The 20,949-nt window shown below is 38.7% G+C and overlaps 1 protein-coding gene across 1 annotated transcript in view; it reads right to left on the bottom strand.

The window, feature by feature from the left end:
* Lrrc36 (leucine rich repeat containing 36) overlaps positions 1-20,949 on the bottom strand; it is a 50,967-nt gene that overhangs the window by 3,858 nt on the left and 26,160 nt on the right. The window contains exons 6-12 of the mRNA XM_027405819.2: positions 15,542-15,669; positions 14,064-14,112; positions 10,234-10,680; positions 6,820-7,106; positions 3,925-4,090; positions 2,550-2,698; positions 1,693-1,816 (exon numbers count right to left, since the gene is read on the bottom strand). Coding sequence (XP_027261620.2) covers positions 1,693-1,816; positions 2,550-2,698; positions 3,925-4,090; positions 6,820-7,106; positions 10,234-10,680; positions 14,064-14,112; positions 15,542-15,669 — 1,350 coding nt within the window. The remainder of the gene's footprint in view (positions 1-1,692; positions 1,817-2,549; positions 2,699-3,924; positions 4,091-6,819; positions 7,107-10,233; positions 10,681-14,063; positions 14,113-15,541; positions 15,670-20,949) is intronic.

Below are 20,949 nucleotides of genomic sequence, written 5' to 3'. Positions count from 1 at the left end.
TTGTGCTCAGTTAGCTCAGTGCTTCCATGTCAAGTTTCTCACAGCAATCTGAGTGCCTATATTTACCTATGAAAGCTGAGCTAGAGGTTTGAAGTTGAGGGTTGATTTTATTTATGCTTTGTTTTTTTGAAACAGGGTTTCTCTGTGCAACCCTGGCTATACTGGAACTCCCTCCCAGGTTGACCTTGAACTCAGAGATCCACCTGCCCCTCCCTGCCTTGGAGTACTGGGAGATTAAAGGCTCGAGCCACCTCAGCCTAACTGCAAACTTAAAAAAAAAAAGTACATTTGCAGCTGTGGGAGGCAGAGGCAGGCAGATCTCTGAGTTCAAGTCCAGCCTGGTCTATAGAGCAAGTTCCAGGACAGCCAGGACTACACAGAGAAACCAAGTCTCAAACAAACAGCATTTACAAAGACGGAGTAAAAAGAGAGCTTGGACAAATGAGCACACCACTGATGTAATTAATCAAAACCACATTTCTCAAGAGAGATTTAGCAATGTCTAAGAAAACGCTCAGAAATGTCTATGCCCTTTGGCTTCTACTAGGAAAATATTCTGAATTGTATACAAGTCTTTGTGTACATTTTTTACAGCAGCTTTTGATAGCAGCATTATTTATAACAGCATATGTATAAGGATTCATATAGCTCCATCACCAGAGAAGAAAGGTGGTCTCAGAGGAATGATTTCATTCTTTAGGCTTTCTTCCACCTTAAGTCTTTCTTTTGGATATTCAGAATCTCTTTAGAATTACCAACTTTCTTTTCATATTATACTTATACAATCACTATTATAAGCAAAGGCAGCTTTATGGTTATTAAATATTAGAAACAATATAGAATTTGATAAAAAAAATGAGGGCTACTCATGCAACATTGTGGGAGTTGCCTGTGCCATCAAGTTAGTATATAGCAATATGTTTTTGGATGCCTGGGGTACAGAGGGCAAAATGACTACACAAGTACGTAAGGGAACTTTCTGGAGTTACAGAAATGTTTTATATTTTAATTAGAGTCAAACTTAAGATGAATATATTTTGTTGTATATAAATTATCTTTTAAAAAAGTTAGGGTATAGCTGGGCAGTGGTGCTGTACAACTTTAATCCCAGCACACAGGAAACAGAGGCAGGTGGATCTCTGTGAGTGAGCTAGAGGACAGCCTGGTCTACAAAGTGAGTTCCAGGGCAGCCAAGGTTGTTACATAGAGAAACCCTGTCTCAAAAACAAAAACAAGGGTATAGTTTAAAATTTTGAGTTGAATGTTTATCATATGGAGGTAAAGTAGAAGAAACAATTCAGAATACTGAAGGTAGTCATTCCTGGGTCATGGAACTGTATTTCCATATATATTTTCTCCTACTGAAATGACAAAAAGCAGTGTCATTTAAAAGACATCATTCATATATGTTTTACATGGACACAGAGCTTCATGTGGTAATTCAAAGGCGCCTGCATTACAATTCTCTGAAGCAAAAGCTAGGGACCTAGCCTGGGTTAGGTTCCTAGCACCACAAAAATCAATAAAAATAAAACTCTGAGATAAGATCACAATTTCCATTAATTCCTAGAGAAAAATAATGGCCAAGGAAGCCAAAGGCAGCCATGAGAGCATTGGTTGATGAAGCTCATTAAACAGGTCATTTACCAACAGTTATTTTGGGCAATCCCACACATGGCTTTCCTAACTTACCGTGTGTATGAGATGGGTGTCCACTCACAACTGGGGTGGCAGCACCTCCCTCCAACTGCTGAATTTTTTCTGACAAAATAAGGTTTTCCTCCAGCACTTTGACCAGTTTTTGCTTCAAATTTTCCTTTGACCAGAAAACAACACACCAACATGTTAAGAATCAGAATTCCTGAGTAGTGCATTTTCTCCTTGACAGACTGAATGGAGTTGTGTGACCTCACTAGAAATTTAATTCATGGGTAAACACAGTTCAAGGGCAGCATTCAAACTGATCATGTGTAATCTCAATATTTCTTGTGGGTAATCTACAACTCTTGCTGAACACTGGCAGGTTTGCAAGGGGCTGGCATTCTGAGTCATTATTTGAAGTTTCTAGGGCTGAACGTGGTGTCTGAAAATCTACTGAAGCGAAGAAAAGAGAAACTTGGGAATTATGAGTTCCTTTCTTTCTCTCTCAAATCCAGCAGCCAGATACTCAAATCCCAGGCTCTCTGCTCCATCAGGAGGGAGAAAGATGGCATTCACCTTCCATCATTGGGGCCACACCATGGCCTTCAACAGTGTGACTTTATACACTAGAGTGTTTGTCTCCTTCCCCTCCTTCCCCTTTCAAGTATTTCTTTAGGACTTTTGGATTTGGGCTAGGATGAAGGAGTCATCCCTGAAGAACCTGCATGCTGTTTCCATCCTAACAAGTTTTGTATTCCTGATTTGTTCTGCTTGACTTTTTCATATTTTGGTTCAGGAGTGTGTAAGTGTCCACAGTAGTGATGCTTCTTGGGGCCCTGGGCTATTCTAGTCTTAATGTTATGTCTTTTCTAGTAAAGGAAGAGGAGAGCAAGATGAGGGAGCCATACCACATCATTAGGAACCAGCTGCCCTGCTTCCTTTAGCTCATTCTCCCTCCAGCGGAAGGCGTGCCCTGCCTTGTCTTCATGCTGTGAGCGACACCACTGCTGAGGAGGTGCAGGCACAACCAAAGACAGAAGCAGATCTCTGGCAGGACCTGCCAAAAATTCAGGTTGGGCACATGGGCCAATCTTAAAGACTAAAGCACAGAATTCCAAGTCACTAGCTGCCAGCTCTGCATCTAACCACCGTCTTTGACTTGAATTTAAGTGGCTGTAAGCGGTATTCTACCCCCAAATCCTTTGTGGAGGATAAGTCATAACCCTTCCTGATGCACTAGTCCAGAAATACTTCTCCGGGGATGACTTCCTACAAAATGGCAACAGAGAGTCAACATGGGAAGGAAAGCTGACTCTTTCTCCTCTATGTTCCTTTAGAATTAAAAAAATTACTATATTAATTATAATTATATAATAATAATGCATTTATTGTGACAGTTTCATATATGTACACACTATAATTTTATTATATTCATGTATATTACCCTTCCTTGTCCTCTTCCCATATAAGTTTTTAATTAAAAAATTTTGTGTGGGGGTTGGAGAAATGGCTCAGTAGTTAAGAGTATTTGCTGCTCTTGCAGAAGACCAGAGTTCAGTTTTCAGCACCCATGTCAGGTGGTTTACATCCTCTTGTAAGTCCAGCTCCAGGGAATCTGACACTTTCTTCTGGCCTCTGTGGGCACCTATATATACATGTATACACTAACAAACACATAACAAAAACTAAAATCTTTAAGGAAAGTTTTTAATGCTGGAATGGGGACTAGTGCAAGCTAGACAGGTGTTCTCCTACTGGGCTATACCCTCAGCCCTTAGAAAGTAAAAACAATTTTTCTAGCCCAAACAACTTTCAAGGTTCTTGTTTCTACTTAAAGCTTTACTGAGAAGTAAAAGTTCCTTGAATTCTCTCTTCATTAAACAACAAATAAGCACCTGGAACTAATATTTGTAAAACTGTTTGCCCCATATTTCTAAAAATTAATCCCTAAAAAGAGCCCAAGGCATTTACTCATTTGAATTTTTTAAGTTAGCATTTCAACAGTCTTTGCAAAATTCTGATAATCAAACCTAATTTCTGTTGTATTCATTACTGTCACTTTCAAAGAGTCATAAAATAGTTTTGCAATTATTAACATAACTACTCTCTATTACATTTATCTGTTCATGCAATATATTATTGAAGACCACACACAAATGAACACAAACAAACACCATAGAAAGAAAACAACTGCTACAAAACAATTGCAAGAATAGCTGATTAAAACCACAGAGCAGAAGCAAAGTCCTACCCTCCTAACTGCACACAGAGCTATGCACTTACCAAGAAACTTCTTGTTGAGGAGGAGGGAGCCAGAGCCATTCCAGTGCTTATCCACCAGCTCCAGGAGCTGTCTGAGGACGGTGGCCACGTGGGGGGTTCTGGCAGAGATCGGGGGACTATGGTTTCCTGGTAAACCATGCAAACTGCCCAAGTCACTAGAGAGAGGCTCAAGAAAAAAAAGAAAACAAAACAAAACCAAAAGCCAGGACCATTTGTGTCATTCTTACACAGTAAGGGAAATAAGGATCCAGACATTTAAAGCATTAATAATTTTTTAAAGTAAAAAAGCTTCCATCTCTTGGTTTAGATATCTCATATCACTGTGTCCGAGGCAAGGATATGAGATACTCAAGGAAATTTCATGATTCTTTTTTCGTTGTCTTTGATAGTGCTGGGAATTAAACCTAGGACCCCATACATGCAGGGCAAGTACTCTACCACTGAGCCTCATCTCTAAGCCCTCAAAGAAAATTTCCAAAGTAGTAGATCCTCTGTCATGATTTTTCTATAGTGGTTTTCAGAATTTATTAACAATAAAAATGTGTTATTTAGTACTTACATGTGTGGTTCACTGTATTATGTAATACATTAAGAAGATGAAACAGCAAGACATTTTTAAGAAGTACTATATATGATAAGATAAAATTGAGAGTAATTTAATAAGAAATTAAAATTCATAATAAGCTTATATTCTATATAAACATAAATGCCCTCTAACATTTTAAGAACTCTAAGTTAAATGTCATTGTTAAGTCAAGTACTAATGATACTTTTTATTCAAAGAAATCATAGGTAAAAATAGTAACATTCACAGTTGGTTTTATTCATTCTAACCTGACATGCATATTGTTATGTATTTTATATGTGTCTATATCTTAGTCTTTCCTTTAGAGTCTTGTGGACTTTGAGAAAATTAATACTAGCTAGAGATGTAGCTCAGTGGTGTTTTGCACATGCAAAGCCCTGTGTTCTATCCCCAGCACCACACACACACACACACACACACACACACTCACACACACAGACAGGAGTGTATACACACACACACACACACACACACACACACACACACACACACACACACACACACGCACACGCACACGCACACGCACACGCACACGCACACACACACAGTATGACATAAATTAAAGACAGCCAAATCATTTCTCAATTTTTGCTTGGCAAAATTTTCGAGACAGAGAAACCCTGTCTCGAAAAACAAAACAAAACAAAAAAACATAGAAAAGCCTAGTCATATCAAAAGGCTACTTTATGGAAATTTATTAAGAATAAAATTTACTGTTAATGGTTTTCTCTATTTTTTTTCTTTTCTTTGTTGGTTGAGACAGAGTCTCATGGGCCTAGGCTGACCTTGAACTCCTGATCCTCCTATCTCTGCCTCCCAAGTGCTGGTGGTATACTCCACCATGCCCACTTTAATTTTAGAATTTTGAGAATTACAGATTTCAGAAACCAAACAGCACACACACACACACACACACACACACACACACACACACACACACACACACACACTTTACAGCTAAGGACCTAGCATGTGTGAGGCCCTGGGTTCTATGTCAAGCATCGACTAAAAGCAAAAAAGGCTGTCTGCCTTTATGCTTATATTATGTCAGCACTTTGAAAGCTTTCTATATTAAGAAAAATAATGTCTAATAGGAAGAAATGGTAACATTCAAGACAGTCCAAAAATGTTGAGATTTTAACAATATGACATGAAATAGAAGTGAAGGTTTTTCTCTAGACTGTTTAGTAATAAAGCATCCCAATATCTTAATGTTCCTGGGACTTTACCCTAAATATATTATCACGTGTTTTTGTCTGATAAAATGGGCATTTGTGGCTAGGAATGTAAAATAAGCCAGAAACTAAAGAAAATATTACAAGACTGCCCCCTTTAGTGAACAAAACATATGACTGTCTCCAGAGCTCTCCCAATTCCTCCTTGTGTGCATGAGGGTGCCTGGGGTCTCACACATACTAGGCACATGGTAACCCAGCTCTCACCTCCAGAGTTCTGAAAACGCAGTAGGAAGGAGTCAAAGGGTCAAGAAACAGACAATTTCTGTGAAATCATCCTAATGTGCAAAAAGATCCCAACAACTAAAAACTTAAAATGACTAGAAATAGTTTTTGATCAAATACTCTGCTTCCTTACAAGACAGTAAATGACTGACATGATTCACATGACAGGAGATCACAGACTCTCAGAGTTATAGTTCCTCAGACTAAACTGCAGGCTCCCTGGTGGCAGTAAGACCCGAGGATTCTCTGAGCCACTCTCAGCTAAAGATCCCATGAGAAATCTAATTCATTTGCTTGTGGATACTTTGGGAAAAAAATTAGACTCATTTGAGTTTCTATACAGAAAAGCAAAATAATGATTTAGCTGGGTGTCGGTGATGCATATCTTTAATCTCAGAACTAAGGAAGCTGAGGCAGGCAGATCTCTGGGTTCAAGGTCAGTCTGTTCTATAAGGTGAGTTCCAGATGAGCCAGGGCTACATAGTGAGACCCTGTCTCAAAAAGAAAAAAAAAGGTCTTATAAAAACTATCTCAAATAAGTTAGTTGCTTGTGACAACATCTCTACTTTGTTCTGTTGACAAGCTCTTGCAGGACATTAATTATTAAAGTGTTTTCCTCCCATGTACCATGTTTATGCTCTCAAAGTAAATCAGAAAAAATAGAAAAGTGAGATAACTTTTCCTAAGGGCAAAAGAATCACAGGCTATTGCCTGGTCATATTGGCCACAGGTCTTAGAAAATCCCCTAAAACTTCTAGCAATATTGTTGGAACCACCTGAAACCCCAAGAGCAGCACATTCTGTTCTTGAGCCTTTGTGTTTCTTGTACACACACAAACAAGTCAATACTTGCGCCTCGCTGCCTGTAGCTTCTTGGAAACCACACTTCAGATTCAGGTTGGCAAGAACATTGTCCTTCCCTTTGAATCCTCCACTTAATGACCGCTTAGTTGGAATCTCTCTGTTTTCTGGAGTCCCAGAAGGCAACAGCAGTGTCCGCAGAGAGTTTCCTAGGACACGGTTGCTTGGGAAAGAACCATGTGCTGGTGCAAAATCACTGAGGCTGCTGGGTAACTGTTGCTCTACATTGGTCCGAAGAGCAGGGTCACTGTTGAAATGTGTTGTGGCATACAGATCTGTGGAGAAAACAGCCTGGAAAATGAACCTGCCTTTCAACGCTCTTACACCTCACATCTGCTGGTATCTAGGGCTATAATATCTACTCTGTAACATACACTGTTAACTCCTTTTTTCTCCCTCTACCTCCCTCAATTCTGATTAAATGCAACTGTTTACATGCTCCCAGCCTATAGTAGAGCAGGGGTTAGAGAGCAACACACACCTGTTCTGATCTTTCTCACTTTTAATTCATGACTAGATTATGTGGACCCTTATTACTGCCCAGCTGTCCTTATATATTACTCTAGCCAACTCATTTTATTTCCCAAGAGAATTATTTCATGTCTCTTTTCTCTTCAAACTTTGAATATTATCTCCTCCCTCCTTTATGTCATCAAGAAAACAGAAAATCAAAGAAAATGTCCTTGCCATCTCACTACTGACTTTTTAAAAATCATTTATCAGCTGTCTGTAACTGTTGGTGCTTCATTTCTGGCCAGCTTCTTTCCCAGTGGACTAAATCTCACCTCTGGGGTCTTGGTAGGGAGCTTTTCCTTGTAGCTGCTCTATTTTCTGATACATCATTAATTATCCCTCTACTGATGATTTTTATCAGTTTTATAGGATTCCATCCCCTCTTCCATTTCTCTACTCCCTCTTATTGCAAAACTTCTTGAGGGGTTGTATATGCTTAGTACTCTATTGCTTCATTTCCACCTCAATGGAGCTTTTATTTTAATGTATTCCCTGAAGCTATTCACTGATTCCTTTGTATTTCCAAATAACTGCCAGACCCAGCTCCTTCCCTACAGCTTCCAACACAGAACTATTACTTCCTCCTCCTCAACACACATTCTTCATTAGGACCCAGTGTAGCAATCCAGGGTTTTCCTTTTCTTTCACTTTTCATGGTAGTTTTGTCTTCATCCATTCAACTTTAAATTTTCACAAGACTCAGGACCTGTCTCTTAGATATATTTCCTATTTCCTATGTTTATTCCCTAGATGAGAGTCTCATCCACTCACTGTTTCAATGTCATCTGTCCCCATGTAATTCTCAAATTTGTATTTCCAACTACATTTCCTCCTGAAAGCCACACGATTATGCCAAATTATTGGGATGCCATCTCTGGGAAGTTCTAATAGCACTTCAAATTTAAGATCTATAAAACCAGACTCAATATTTATTTATTTATTTACTTTTTTGTTTGTTTTTTGAGACAAGGTTTCTTTGTGTAACAGTCCTGAGTACTTCAGGCAACTTCAGGAACTCACTTTGTACATCAGGCTGGCCTTTAACTCAAAGAGATCCGCCTGCCTCTGCCTCTCAAGTGCTGGGATTAAAGGCATGTGCCACCCTGCCAGACTCAATATTTATCGTAAAACTCATTTCTCCTATTCTATTATTTTTTAGCACAGCAAATAACTCCATTCTCCCAGTAGGCTAGGCCTGAAACCTCAGAGTCACCAACTTCCTTTCTCCTACACCTTATTCCCAGTCCATCAACAAATCCAAAGGTAATTTTCCTATGATATAGTCAGAGACTGCCAACCACTCACTACCTCCACTGTTCTCTCTAGTTGAAGCTACCAACTTTTATCTGGATTTTAACCTCTTAAATGGCTTTTCCTATTCCATCCTTGCCCCATTTCATTCTCAATGCAGCATCCAGAGTAATTCTTGTTGTCTTTCTATCTCTTTCTCTCCTCCCAGATCTCTTACATGTGTAGGTACATGTTCATATGTGAACATATATGTTTAGAGGCCAAAGAATGATAATGGATGATTCCTCAGTCACTCTGCAGTGAGATGGGGTTTCTCACTGATGGTAGAGCCCACTAAATTGGCAGGCATAGCTGGCCACCCAGCTTCTTAACAGAGGATCCAAACCCAAATCCTCATGTTGGTACAGCAAATTTTTTACTAACTTAACCAGCTCCCTAGTCCCTCAGAGTAATTCCTAAGTGATAATCCTTTGCTATAAATCTTCCAACCTCACATCTCACCCAGAATAAATGTTTGGCCACCACTCTGACCTCATTTATACACTTCATTTCCCTTACTCTGCTATAGCCTTACGAGGTTCCTTATTCTTTAAATGTGGCCTTAGGATCTCTGCACTTCTACTATTTCTACTATTTAGGAAGTTCTCCCCCAAATTATCTATATATCTTATACTTTCATTCATTCAAGTCTCATGTTTATGAGGCTTTATCATAGGAGTTTGTCCTGACCATTCAATCTGAAACATAAGGTTTTATGTAATTATTTTCCATCATAGCACTTATAAACTGGCACATTTATATGTTAACCTATTATCTATCTTACCTTGTTTGAGAAAAAGTAGAGACAAAGGCTAGGCAGTGGTGATGTACACCTTTAAACCTTTAAACTTGGGAGGCAGAGGCAGGTGGATCTCTGTGAGTTCCAGGCCAGACTGATCTACAGAATGAGTTCCAGAGTAGCCAGGACTGCTAAACAGAGAAACCTTATCTCAAAAAGTAGATATAAAATTTATGATCAAGTATACTTGGAATTTTTGTTCTTACTTTATCTAGAACTAGAATAGTGTCTGGCACATGGTAGGTTCAATGAGTTTTACTGAATAAATTAATAACCAAAGACCAGTCTCTATAACTTATCCTGAAACTATCTTCTTCTGAGAGTAAACTTTCCTATTCTCATAATTGCAACATTCCATTCTCAATTCAGCACCCAGTAGTTCTTTTTCTTTTGTGGTCCCCCACCATACGTGTGCACATGTGCACGCATGTGCATGTTCACATGTGATCATATATATATATATATATATGTGTGTGTGTGTGTGTGTGTGTGTGTGTATGTGTGTATGTGTGTGTAGGCCAGAGATTGATGATGGTAAACAGTGAGAACTAGATGCAGCTGAGAATAGGTCTTGAGATGTCTCTTAACTAAAATAACATGTAGTCGTACGACTCATATTTCTATATTTTTTCTCTAAATTATCCATCATGTTGCACTCAGACCCTCCAGATTTCTGGAATTTCTATGAACCACCAATGACACTAATATTCAACTAAAGAAATATAAATTCAATTCACTAAATGACAATTCCAAAGTTCATGAGTTTAAAAAAGACTTGCAAACTGACAGATAGCTATTACCTGAACTAAGCTTCAAAAGCCTTCCTGTGCTGGAGTCAGGGTTTGACAGAGAAGTCAGTAAGTCTCCACAGGAATGGGATGAGGTGGCCTTTGTGTCATTTGAAGGCTTTATGCTATATTCTCCGTAGTTCTTGATTTTTTGAGGCCTTTTGACAAGACTTCCATGCAGGGAAAGAGTTTGAGAATAATGATTATCATAATAGTCCAGACTGACATCTGAAGGTAATTGATAGGGAAGGATCTGGTTAGAATCACCCACATCCAGGTGTTTACCCAATGAGACATCATGGGTACGTGGATATGTGTCAGGTTTTGGTATCAAGTCTTTTTCTGGAGAAGAACCTGAAGACTTAGAGTCTAAAAAAGATACTCGGTATCCGTCTCTACTCATCTTCTCTGGAGATCGGACTGTGGACTGATGAGGCGAGTAGTGTCTGAATTCTAATCCTCACCAAACAAAACAAAACAAAACATGATGAGAATTCATCTTGGCCCAGCTGGGTACCTTTGTTCACTAGGAAAGGGTGTTAGAAAGAGGTGGTATCTAATTCTAATAAATGATAGCAAAATGATGAAAGGACTTTCACAGGGACAATGACAACAAGACATGTGGGACATTTTGTAATCAGTAAAGAATCTGTATCATTCTGGAGACAAACTTCATAATAATAGAATAACCTAAGAATGTCCTGTTGAAATTGTAGTTTCAGAGCTTTTTATGTAGTGTTTTTTGCTTTCTTTTGTCTTTTGTGACAAGGTCTGTCTATGTAGCCCAGACTGGACTGGAATTCATAACCCTCTTGCATCCTCCATCTCCCAAGTGCTGGGATTACAGATATATCCTACCATTCATGGCTTTTAGACAGTAATTTCACATAAAAAGTTGGTGTACCTCCACATGACAATAATTGTATCTTTATGCATTCAGTGTATAGACAATAGTTGGTCTATGTTATATAGACTTCTGTCACTCTTAAACTACACCCAGTGGTTCTAGTTCACTCACTGGGAACTGATACCTAAGCTAGTTAAATAGCAGGGAATGCAAAATGTATGAAAATCCCTGGCCTAGGTACTATCCCAATTCTAAAGACTTTTTTTTTTTTTCAGACAGCTATATTCTAAAGACTTTTTTTTTCAGACAGCTATATTTGCTATTCAATAAGTCTCATAGTTTAACAAGTAGAACAGTAGACAAAGGAGCAGGCTCTGAGCTCCTTGGTACTTTCAGAGTTTCTGATGCTTAAAAGACTACCTTAAGAATAAAATAAGCTATTTCTGAATTAGTCACATTAACTCTTCTAACCCTGATGTTCCTAAGGACCTACAGACCAGCAATTCTTTGTCCATTGTCAATATAGTAAAGGCCATAGAACAATATCTTTATTTAGGTAACAAAAAGAACTTAGGCATATAGAATTGGTTTTTTAAGTAATGACAAATTAGATACTGCAGATTATCTTTCTGGGATGGTATAAATCCAACAAAGAGCTAAGAAGATAGTGAGGAATTTCTAGGCCCAAATTAGGAATCAATCAATCAAGCAAACAAACAAAAAAACCCCAAAACTTTAAAGGTATATTAGCACAGAAAATCACTTTTACCCAAAGTCATTTTAGGGTGAAAAGGGACAAAAGTATACATTCTGCCTAAGAAAAGACACATGCAACTGCATCCCCATAGCTCACACACACTGTAAGAAGAAAATGTGGGCAGGATTCAGTGTTAAGGGTAAAATAAGATGGAGATAAGCCATCTCTGATAATGACTTGTGCTGGGATGAAAGTACTCCCAGGCTGATAGTATTCTAAGTACTTGGCAGAAGCAAATGAAAATTTGTTTTGGCAAAGACAAACATATATAAGACTAATAATTATTTGTTCAATAATTATTCAAATATGAGAATGAGCAAACACTCAAAAATAAACAAAAACTAACATGAATGAACACTAGTAGAAAAAAATAGACCTACAAAGATCTCAGATACTATAAATAATATGTACTGTATAGCTATAAAGCACCTGTGTTTATTCTGTTTAAAAATATAAATAATTCTCTGTGTCACTGAGAAAAAAATATAAACAAGCCTACATTTTTCTTGGAAAAAGTGACCTAGACCAAATCAAACATATAGAACTGAGAAGAAAAGAATGTGGAATTAAGAATTCAGCACATACAGCTTGGCGGTGGTGGCACATGCCTTTAATCCCAGCACTCAGGAGGCCGAGGCAGGAGGATCTTTGTGAGTTTGAGGCCAGCCTAATCTACATAGTGAGTTCCAGGACAGTCAGGGCTACATAGTGAGATCCTGTCTTGAAATTATCAATGGGTCAGGAAGAGGGTATGGGGGGTGGGAAGACAAACTGAAACTCTGATATACATTTAAAAGTTTCAGAAGAATTCAAGATAAAGAATAGTATATAAACCATAGTTATAATTTTTAGAACTAATGAGCTACAGTTCATGGATTTGAGAAGCATAATAAAGACCAAGAGGGCAAATCACAATAAATATGGACATCACAATAAAACTGCATAAAACGAAAGACAATTAAGCTGGGCAGCAGTGTCACACACCTTTAGTTCCAGCACTCGGGAGGCAGAGGCAGGTGGATCTCTGTGAGATCGTGGCCAGCTTGGTCTACAAAGCTATGCAGAGAAACCCTGTCTGGAAAAAAACAAAAACAAAAACAAAACAAAAACCCAAAGACAATTAGAAAGTCTTAGAAAACAGCCACAGAGAAGAAAAAGTACTAGGTCCCCAGCTACAAGAAATGATACAGTGAGCCGGGCGCTGGTGGCACAAGCCTTTAGTCTCAGCACTCGGGAGGCAGAGGCAGGTGAATCTCTGTGAGTTCGAGGCCAGCCTGGTCTACAGAGCGAGTGCCAGGACAGCCTCCAAAGCTACACAGAGAAACCCTGTCTTGAAAAACAAAAAACAAACAAAAAAATGATACAGTGAAAACTGCAATCTTCTGAAAGAAGCATCTGCCAATTTAGAACCTTACACTTGTCAAAAAAACAAAAAACAAAAAACAAAAAAAAACCCTGTCAGGAGTAATGGTGTAATGGAATCATTAAACAAACAAACAAAACAAGCGAGTCCATCACCAATAGGCCCACATTGAGGATGTACTATGCACTGGAGGAAATGATCTCCCGAGGGATAGTTTGCCTGGGCTAAAGAAAGAAATGAAAACAAAGATAAATTTAAATGAAAATTGTATAAAAATATCTTGTGGGGTTTAAAAAGTACAAAGAATAAAAATCCATAGGAATGTTACTTGGGAGTCCACCTCTAGCTCAGGGGTGGACCACTTGATCAGCACACCTGAAGTCTTAAGTTCAATTCATTAGAGCAGAAAGAAAATTCTGTAGGAATAATATCTTTTGGGGTTTAGGGGCTAAAAGGATAAAGGTCCTTTAAGTCCTTTGAGGTCTTTAAATTGTCTAAGAGAAAATTTAAGAGAAGGAAAAAAATTAAGATACTGACAATTTTTAAATTGTGTAAGTCAAAAACATATTGTCATTTGGGGAATAATACTAAAAATACTCAAATGGTAAAATTTAAAAGTTTGTGTGTGTGTGTGTGTGTGTGTGTGTGTGAGAGAGAGAGAGAGAGAGAGAGAAATAGCAAATCTAAAGGAAGGCAAGAGAAGTAGGAAAAAGAAACAGTGTGGAAGGAAACATTTGATCTTGGAGCAGAAAAGCCTCATGCCAGTAAGCTCCAGTGCCTGGGAAAACAGGTTAGCCAACCAGATACACAGAGCTGCAGCATCAGCATCTTGAAAATCCAGATTCCTCTAAATACCCAATGAGCAAAATATTTACCATCTCCCTTGTGGGTGTCACTTGTCTCCCTTCTTGCTGCTTCCTGCATCTAAAAAAAGTTTGAAAATATTTAGGAAGAAAGGCATTTGTGAGTGTTCAGACATGAGCACTGGGAGTTGCTACTTCTGTTACCAAGGTCATTCATCCCTGGAGGAGGGAACTAGACCTTCTAGCAGGGGTCCAAGGTTGAGCCCTATTTATTTATTTATTTATTTATTTATTTATTTATTTATTTATTTATGGTTTTTCGAGACAGTCTGTGGCTTTGGTGGCTGTCCTGGAACTAGCTCTTGTAGACCAGGCTGGTCTTGAACTCACAGAGATCCACCTGCCTCTGCCTCCCGAGTGCTGGGATTAAAGGCGTGTACCACCACTGCCCTGCTAAGGGTTTTTTTTTTAAACTGAGAAGTGTTATTTAACTGTAAATTGGCGTAGACAATGTCTTTTTTTCTTAAATCAATAGCAAGATTAAAAAACAAACAAACAAACAAAAATGGTAACAGAGACAGTTTCCTAGCACCCAAGTAGGGTCTCCAGAAACAAAGAAACAAATGCTAACCTCAATTTAAAATTAGAAGGCTTTATAACACACACACACACACACACACACACACACACACACACACACACAGAGACACACAGACACACACAAACACACACACAGGCACACACACACAAATACACACACACACACTCACAGAGACACAGACACACAGACACACACACACACACACAAATACACACACATACACACACACAGAGACACACACACAAACAGACACACAGACACACACACAGACAGACACACACACAGGCACACACACACAAACACAGACACACAGACACACACACAGACAGACACACACACAGGCACACACACACACACTGAAAAACCCTCACTGCCTCTTCATTGCCTCAGTCCTGACCATCCACATCTCCATTAGCCTTCCCTCTGGTTGTTCTCTACAGCTCTGTTGATTGCAAGATTATCAAAGAAAAAGCAAAGGGAGAAGCTGTCAGTTCTGTTTGAGGTCATATTAGCTCACACACGATAACTTTAATAAAATGATCACATGACATCTACTATCATTTTTTTCTGAAAACTCATCTTTAATTTTTTCTAAAATTTGCATATCTCTAATTTGTCATTGCCTGTCACTCCTGTGCCACCATATGGTGTTTTCTTCTGTCTGTTACACAGAAGAGGCAGCTTTTGAGAAAGTCACCTTGATACGTAAGATCTAATTAAAAGGTAGAGGTAGAAAATGTGAGAGGCAGAGAACGAGAGATGGAGGAAGCATTTGGTAAAGAGAAGGAATTTTGTAACCAGCTCTGAACTATTAACAGATGCATCCCTGTTTGAGGACCAATACCTAGCATATACTGTGCTCAGGGTGCTATATAAATAAGCACAACACTACATTATTGGTATTAATCATTGGCTAATTAATAGATCAGCAGGAGAGTGAATATATTACCTGTGTTCCCAGTGGAAAAACATCTAATTTCTGAGCTGGTGTGCCATTGCTCTGGGATGCAGAAGTATTGGTTAGAGAATCCTTTATTTCCCGGTTGGGGAAAGGAATAAAGAGTCCTTTGTTTGCGTCTATATTAAAAGAAAAGGAATACAATGAAGTTCTGACAGATTTCAAAGGCAGCATGTCTTGTAGAAAGATACTGGAGGGGAAGTCACAAGATTGGTTGTTAATTTATGGCATCGTCACTTAGAAACCATGTGAACTTGGGCAAATTGCTTCAGCTCCATGAATTCTCTCACTTTGTTAGCTCAACAGTGATAATGAAACTTATACCAGCTGTCTTTCAGCATTGAAAGGAGGCAAAAACAAGATCATGGATATGAAATGGTCTCACAAAATTTGAAGTGCTCTATGGACATTTAGAAGGCAAACAGTATTTCGCACAGTTCCCATGTGAGTAAATAATGCCATCTGACATTAATTCAGCCATCTCCTTCCACAGCGGATGTCGAGAATAGACTCTTGACTCTAGTCTGCACACTGCACTAATTCATCGATGTAAGTCTGGCTCTTTCTGCTTTGATTTTCTCATTTGTAAGATGAGAATACTAAATCCTCAGGTGCCCCAGTATTTCTTACAAACAATTAGAGAAATACCTTTAAAAATGTAAAAAAGAAAATATAAAGATCCTAATGGTAGGGCCTCTAGGAGTTCCAGTTTGAACTAGGTGGCCCACAACTGTGTGCTTATCCCAGGACAGGAAAGGTTGACAAGAGGTTCCTAACATGGTTTTTACAAGTTCTAGGGCAGCCTCCATCTTCTGGAGGAACTTTTAAAAATAAGTTTCTTTTTTTGTATTGGTTTAGGGAATTTGTATTGGTTTAGCAGAATTGTGCAAGAATCAAGATAGTTTCAAAATCTTGGGCCTTCTTCAAGCAATGTGTTCTTCTGCAAGTTTTCTGGCAGCAGCAAACTACCAAGGGCCAGTGCAAATGAAAACAGAATAGCAAAGACAGCCTCCTGAGCAACAGCTCCAAGTTCATTTGAGGCTCTGAGATGCATCCTATTTCTGAGTTGGTTGCTGGGTTTGAAATGTTGTCTGTAAATCTACTAAAACTCCATCGCTGAATTTGGTGAAACTACCTTTCTGAGACTAACAAGAAACTCTCAAGCATTGTGTTCTTTGGTAGCTTTCATTGTGGCACTAAGGACAAAACAAGGTGAAGCAGACTGGTGGTTGCAATCTGATTATTGAAGTAAATGGATGGATTTGGGTTCAGGCTCCTCTCACCCTCACCCTACAGAAGACAATCTTTTCTGTGCAGCATTTAACATCGGTTTCCAGACTCACAGGTTCTTTTTATTTCCTTCAACCTAATTTTTGGTTTAAACAAATCCTGCAATGTCTGAGCTCTTTGCCAAGTGCTAGCATACCTCCTGGGCTTCAGTGATAACTGAAGTCTAAATGATCCAAAGTCAAAATATCTGAACTCTCTGTCACTCTCAACTGGCCCCTCTCTCTTTAAAGATAGGATATGGTGTAGCCCAGGTTGGCTCCAACTCATTATGTAGCTAAGAATGACCTTTAACTTCTGACCCTCATGTTTCCACCTCCCAGGTTTTGGGATTGCAGGTGTATACCTGGTTTAATCAGATCTCTTTTTATGTCCAGCCCTAAATTTCCTGAACAGAGTTCCCTATAAAAGCACAAAACATACATAAGCAGTATTTTCTAAGTCAAACACTATCTTCACTTACAAGACTCCTTCTGCTGTTATCTCTCCAGTCTGGGCATTGGTATTTCTCTTCAACTAACCCCTCAAAACAGAAACTTGTTCTTAGATTCTCACACTGAAGTCTCAGTCATCAGATTCTACAAAGTCACTCTTTTGGGGGTGAGTGAGAATTTTATTTTAATTGGGCTGTAATTGATTGCTTTCATCCTTTTACAGAATACCACTCAGTGATTTTTAGTATGTTCACAAAGTTGAGCGACTATCACCATGATTTCATTTCAGAACATTTCATTACCCTATGGAGAAATCCTATAGTTGGCCAATTTCCCCTTTCCTTTTATCCCCTCAAAACTATCAATTCAATTCAGTCTGTATAAGCTTACCTGTTCTAGGTATTTCAAATAAAGGGGATCATACAAATATGGCCTGCTTCATATGGCCTCATTCAAGATACAGTCTGTAGCATGTCTCAGCAATTCATTCCTTCCATTACTGAACACTATTCCTTATATGGATATACCATAGTTTGCTTCATTATTCATCCATCAATAGGCTTTTGGCCATTGTGGATAACACTGCTTTTATTACTGTATAAATGTCTGCATAGACATGTTTTTATTTTTCTCAGAAAACAGAAGTAGAGTGGAATTTCTGGTAACTCTATGTTTAACTTCTTGAGGAATTGCTAAACTATTCCCAAAGATGTTGTACAATTTCATTCTCTTTTAGCAATGTATGAAGGGTCAATGTTTTCCACATCCTTGCTTTCACTTATTATCTATTCTTTTGAGTCTTGTAATCCTAATGTGTATGAAAAGGTAATGATTTGCATTTCCCTGATGGTTAGTGGTGCTGAATATTTCATGAGCTTGTTGGTCAGCTGCATATTTTTTTTTGAGAAGCATCTATTTAAATCCTTTGTCCACATTTTAGTTAATTTGCTCATCTTTTAAGAAATATTGTATTGATTGTGTGGGTACCAAGAAGAGCATGTGGTGGTCAATGGGCAGCTTTTAGGAGTTGGTTCTCACCTTTATCTTGTTGAGAGGTAGGGTCTCTATTTATGCTGCTATGCTGCATAAACAACTCTCATACTTCCAGGTGATCATCCTCTCACTTTTGTCATAGGAAAGCTGGAATTATAGATGTGTACCTCCACATCTTAGTTTTTCCCATGAATCCTGGGGACTGAACCCAAGTCACCAGGCTTGTGCAGCTACTGACTGTACCCTCTGGGCCCACTCCCCAGTGCAAAGTCACTCATCTTTTTGTTATTGAATTGTAAGAGTTCTTTGTATAAAATATATGATTTTCAAATTCCCCCCTCATTTTGTGGGTTCTCTCTCTACTTCCTAGATAGGATTTCTCTTTGTAGTTCAGGCTAGCCTTTACCTAATGATCTTCTTGCCTTATCCTCTAAAGTACTAGAATTACAAGGGCATTTTACTATGACCAATTGCTGTATTACTTTTAAAATTTTTGTTACACTTTACTTATTTACTATGTGTGTGGATGCATGCATGCATACCATGGCATACTTGTGGAGGTCAAGGGCAATTTAGGGAATTGCCTCTTTTTTCCGCAAAGTGTGTCCCAGGGATGAAACTTGGGTTATCATGTGTTTTCTTTGCCTGTCCTGCTATGTTCTCCTTGAACAAAAAACTTTGGTAATTTGTTCTGACACAATTATGGCTAAATTTTACACATGCCACATCAGGGAAAATTAGGAAAAGGTAGCATAACAATTTGCATTCTTAGATCATTTTTATCTTATACTTTATTTTTCTCCATATAGAAAATATATGGTGTACTTAATCCCCCAAAACAAGTACAGTTGTGACATTATTGTCCACTATTGAACCCCCATACCAAGGTAACAGGACCACATTGACTTTATAATATTGATATAGGGACAAAGAACTAATAGTTGACTACTTCAGCTGCTAGCAATCACAGCTGAGGAGGGATGCTCTAATCCACTTGTTTGGTCAAAGACTACATAGGAGGATGAAATAAAAATGTATTGCCTAGATCCCCAACAAGGAGGGACTTGCTGCCCAGCTATGGGAAGGCACTTCAGCTGTTTGATCTTCAAAGTCCATATCTGATACAGAGAACCACTCACCTACTCTTGTCACACCATTCTTATGGACATCCCCTCTCAGTGACCCAGCTAGGCAAGGGAGAGACATTCTTACCTGCCTTGTTACTGACTTTGGCTAGTTCACCCCTCCTTATGCAACCTTGTAGTCCCCTGCCCACCAAGAAGGTCATCATACTGAATTTAGAACATACACCTGATTGGCATAGCACATTACAGCCCAGAATTCCTAGACTCAAGCAATTGGTATATTTTGAGATATTTTGAAGAGCAAGTCTCACTCTAGAGCAGGAACTCTGTCTCCTTCGACTTCTTTTGCCCCCTTCTTCTCATTGTGAAACTGTAATAAACATCTTATCCAATTTCAAATTAAAAAATTAAAATAGCTCTATGAAAGAGAAATGAACTTTTGTCTTGTTTAAGCCAGTATTTTGGGAAGTCTCTGCTATCCCTGATGACTTTTATCCAGCTAAAACACCATCATGGCTAAATTGAGATAATGAGAATCAACAATTGAAATGGGATAGCTTTTGCTGAGTCATAAAGAAGACCTTGGAGCTGATGAGATGGCTGAGGGTAAAGGCACTTGCTGCCAAGCCTGACCACCTGAGTTAATTCCTGGAACCCATATGCAGGACAGAACCAACTCCTGCAAGTTGTCCTCTGATCCCCAACATTCACATTGTAGCATGAGTGCCCAGAGAGAGAGAGAGAGAGAGAGAGAGACAGAGACAGAGACAGAGACAGAGAGACAGAAATAGAGACAGAGAGAGAGAGAACAAATAAATAAATAAATAAATAAATAAATAAATAAATATGTAATAACAAAGAGGACCTTGATGTGTTTGTTAGGTATAGGGATGAACCACTGAGGTAAGTTTCTTAAAAATCGCCCCTTACCCAGTGTGTGTGTGTGTGTGTGTGTGTGTGTGTGTGTGTGTGTGTGTGTGTATGTGGCCAGCGCCACTACACTTGGCTTTTTATGTGAGTTAGGGATCCTAACTGGGCCCATGTGTTTGTCTAGCAAGTACTTTATTTGTTTACTAAGCCATCTCTCCTGCCCATGAGGTGAATTTTTTGTGGCCAGTTTTTCTTCTTTTAAAGCAAGACATATTCTTTAAATCAGCATATTTTAAGTGTGCTTTTATTTAAAGACAAAGAGAATTGGCTAAAAAATGAGAAGAGTCCCTTTCAAATCCAAATCCACGTGTTCTATATACATATACCCACAGGATAAAATTCTGTCTTTTAAGACAGGGTCTCAGTATGTAGCTCTGGATGGACTAGAAAACATTATGTAGAAGAGGTTGGCCTCAAACTTACACAGAACCCCCATTTCTGATTTCCGAGTAATGGGATGTGCCACCCACCTGGTATAAATTCTCTTTAATAAGGAATTCACTGTTCTTTATAATCTGATCAGATTCTACCCAATCACATTTTCACTAACGCTGTTCATGACAGCCAGAATGTGCTTCTCCTCCTTTTTTCATGCCATTCCAGGTTTCCAGACACATTGACTGTTGTCTATGCAACTCTTGTTGCATAATCCCAATAGTTTATTTGGTAA

The sequence above is a fragment of the Cricetulus griseus genome, chromosome 3 (assembly GCF_003668045.3).
Source record: "Cricetulus griseus strain 17A/GY chromosome 3, alternate assembly CriGri-PICRH-1.0, whole genome shotgun sequence".
In the NCBI taxonomy this organism is placed as follows: Eukaryota; Metazoa; Chordata; class Mammalia; order Rodentia; family Cricetidae; genus Cricetulus; species Cricetulus griseus.
This window is presented reverse-complemented; position numbering and strand designations above follow the sequence as displayed.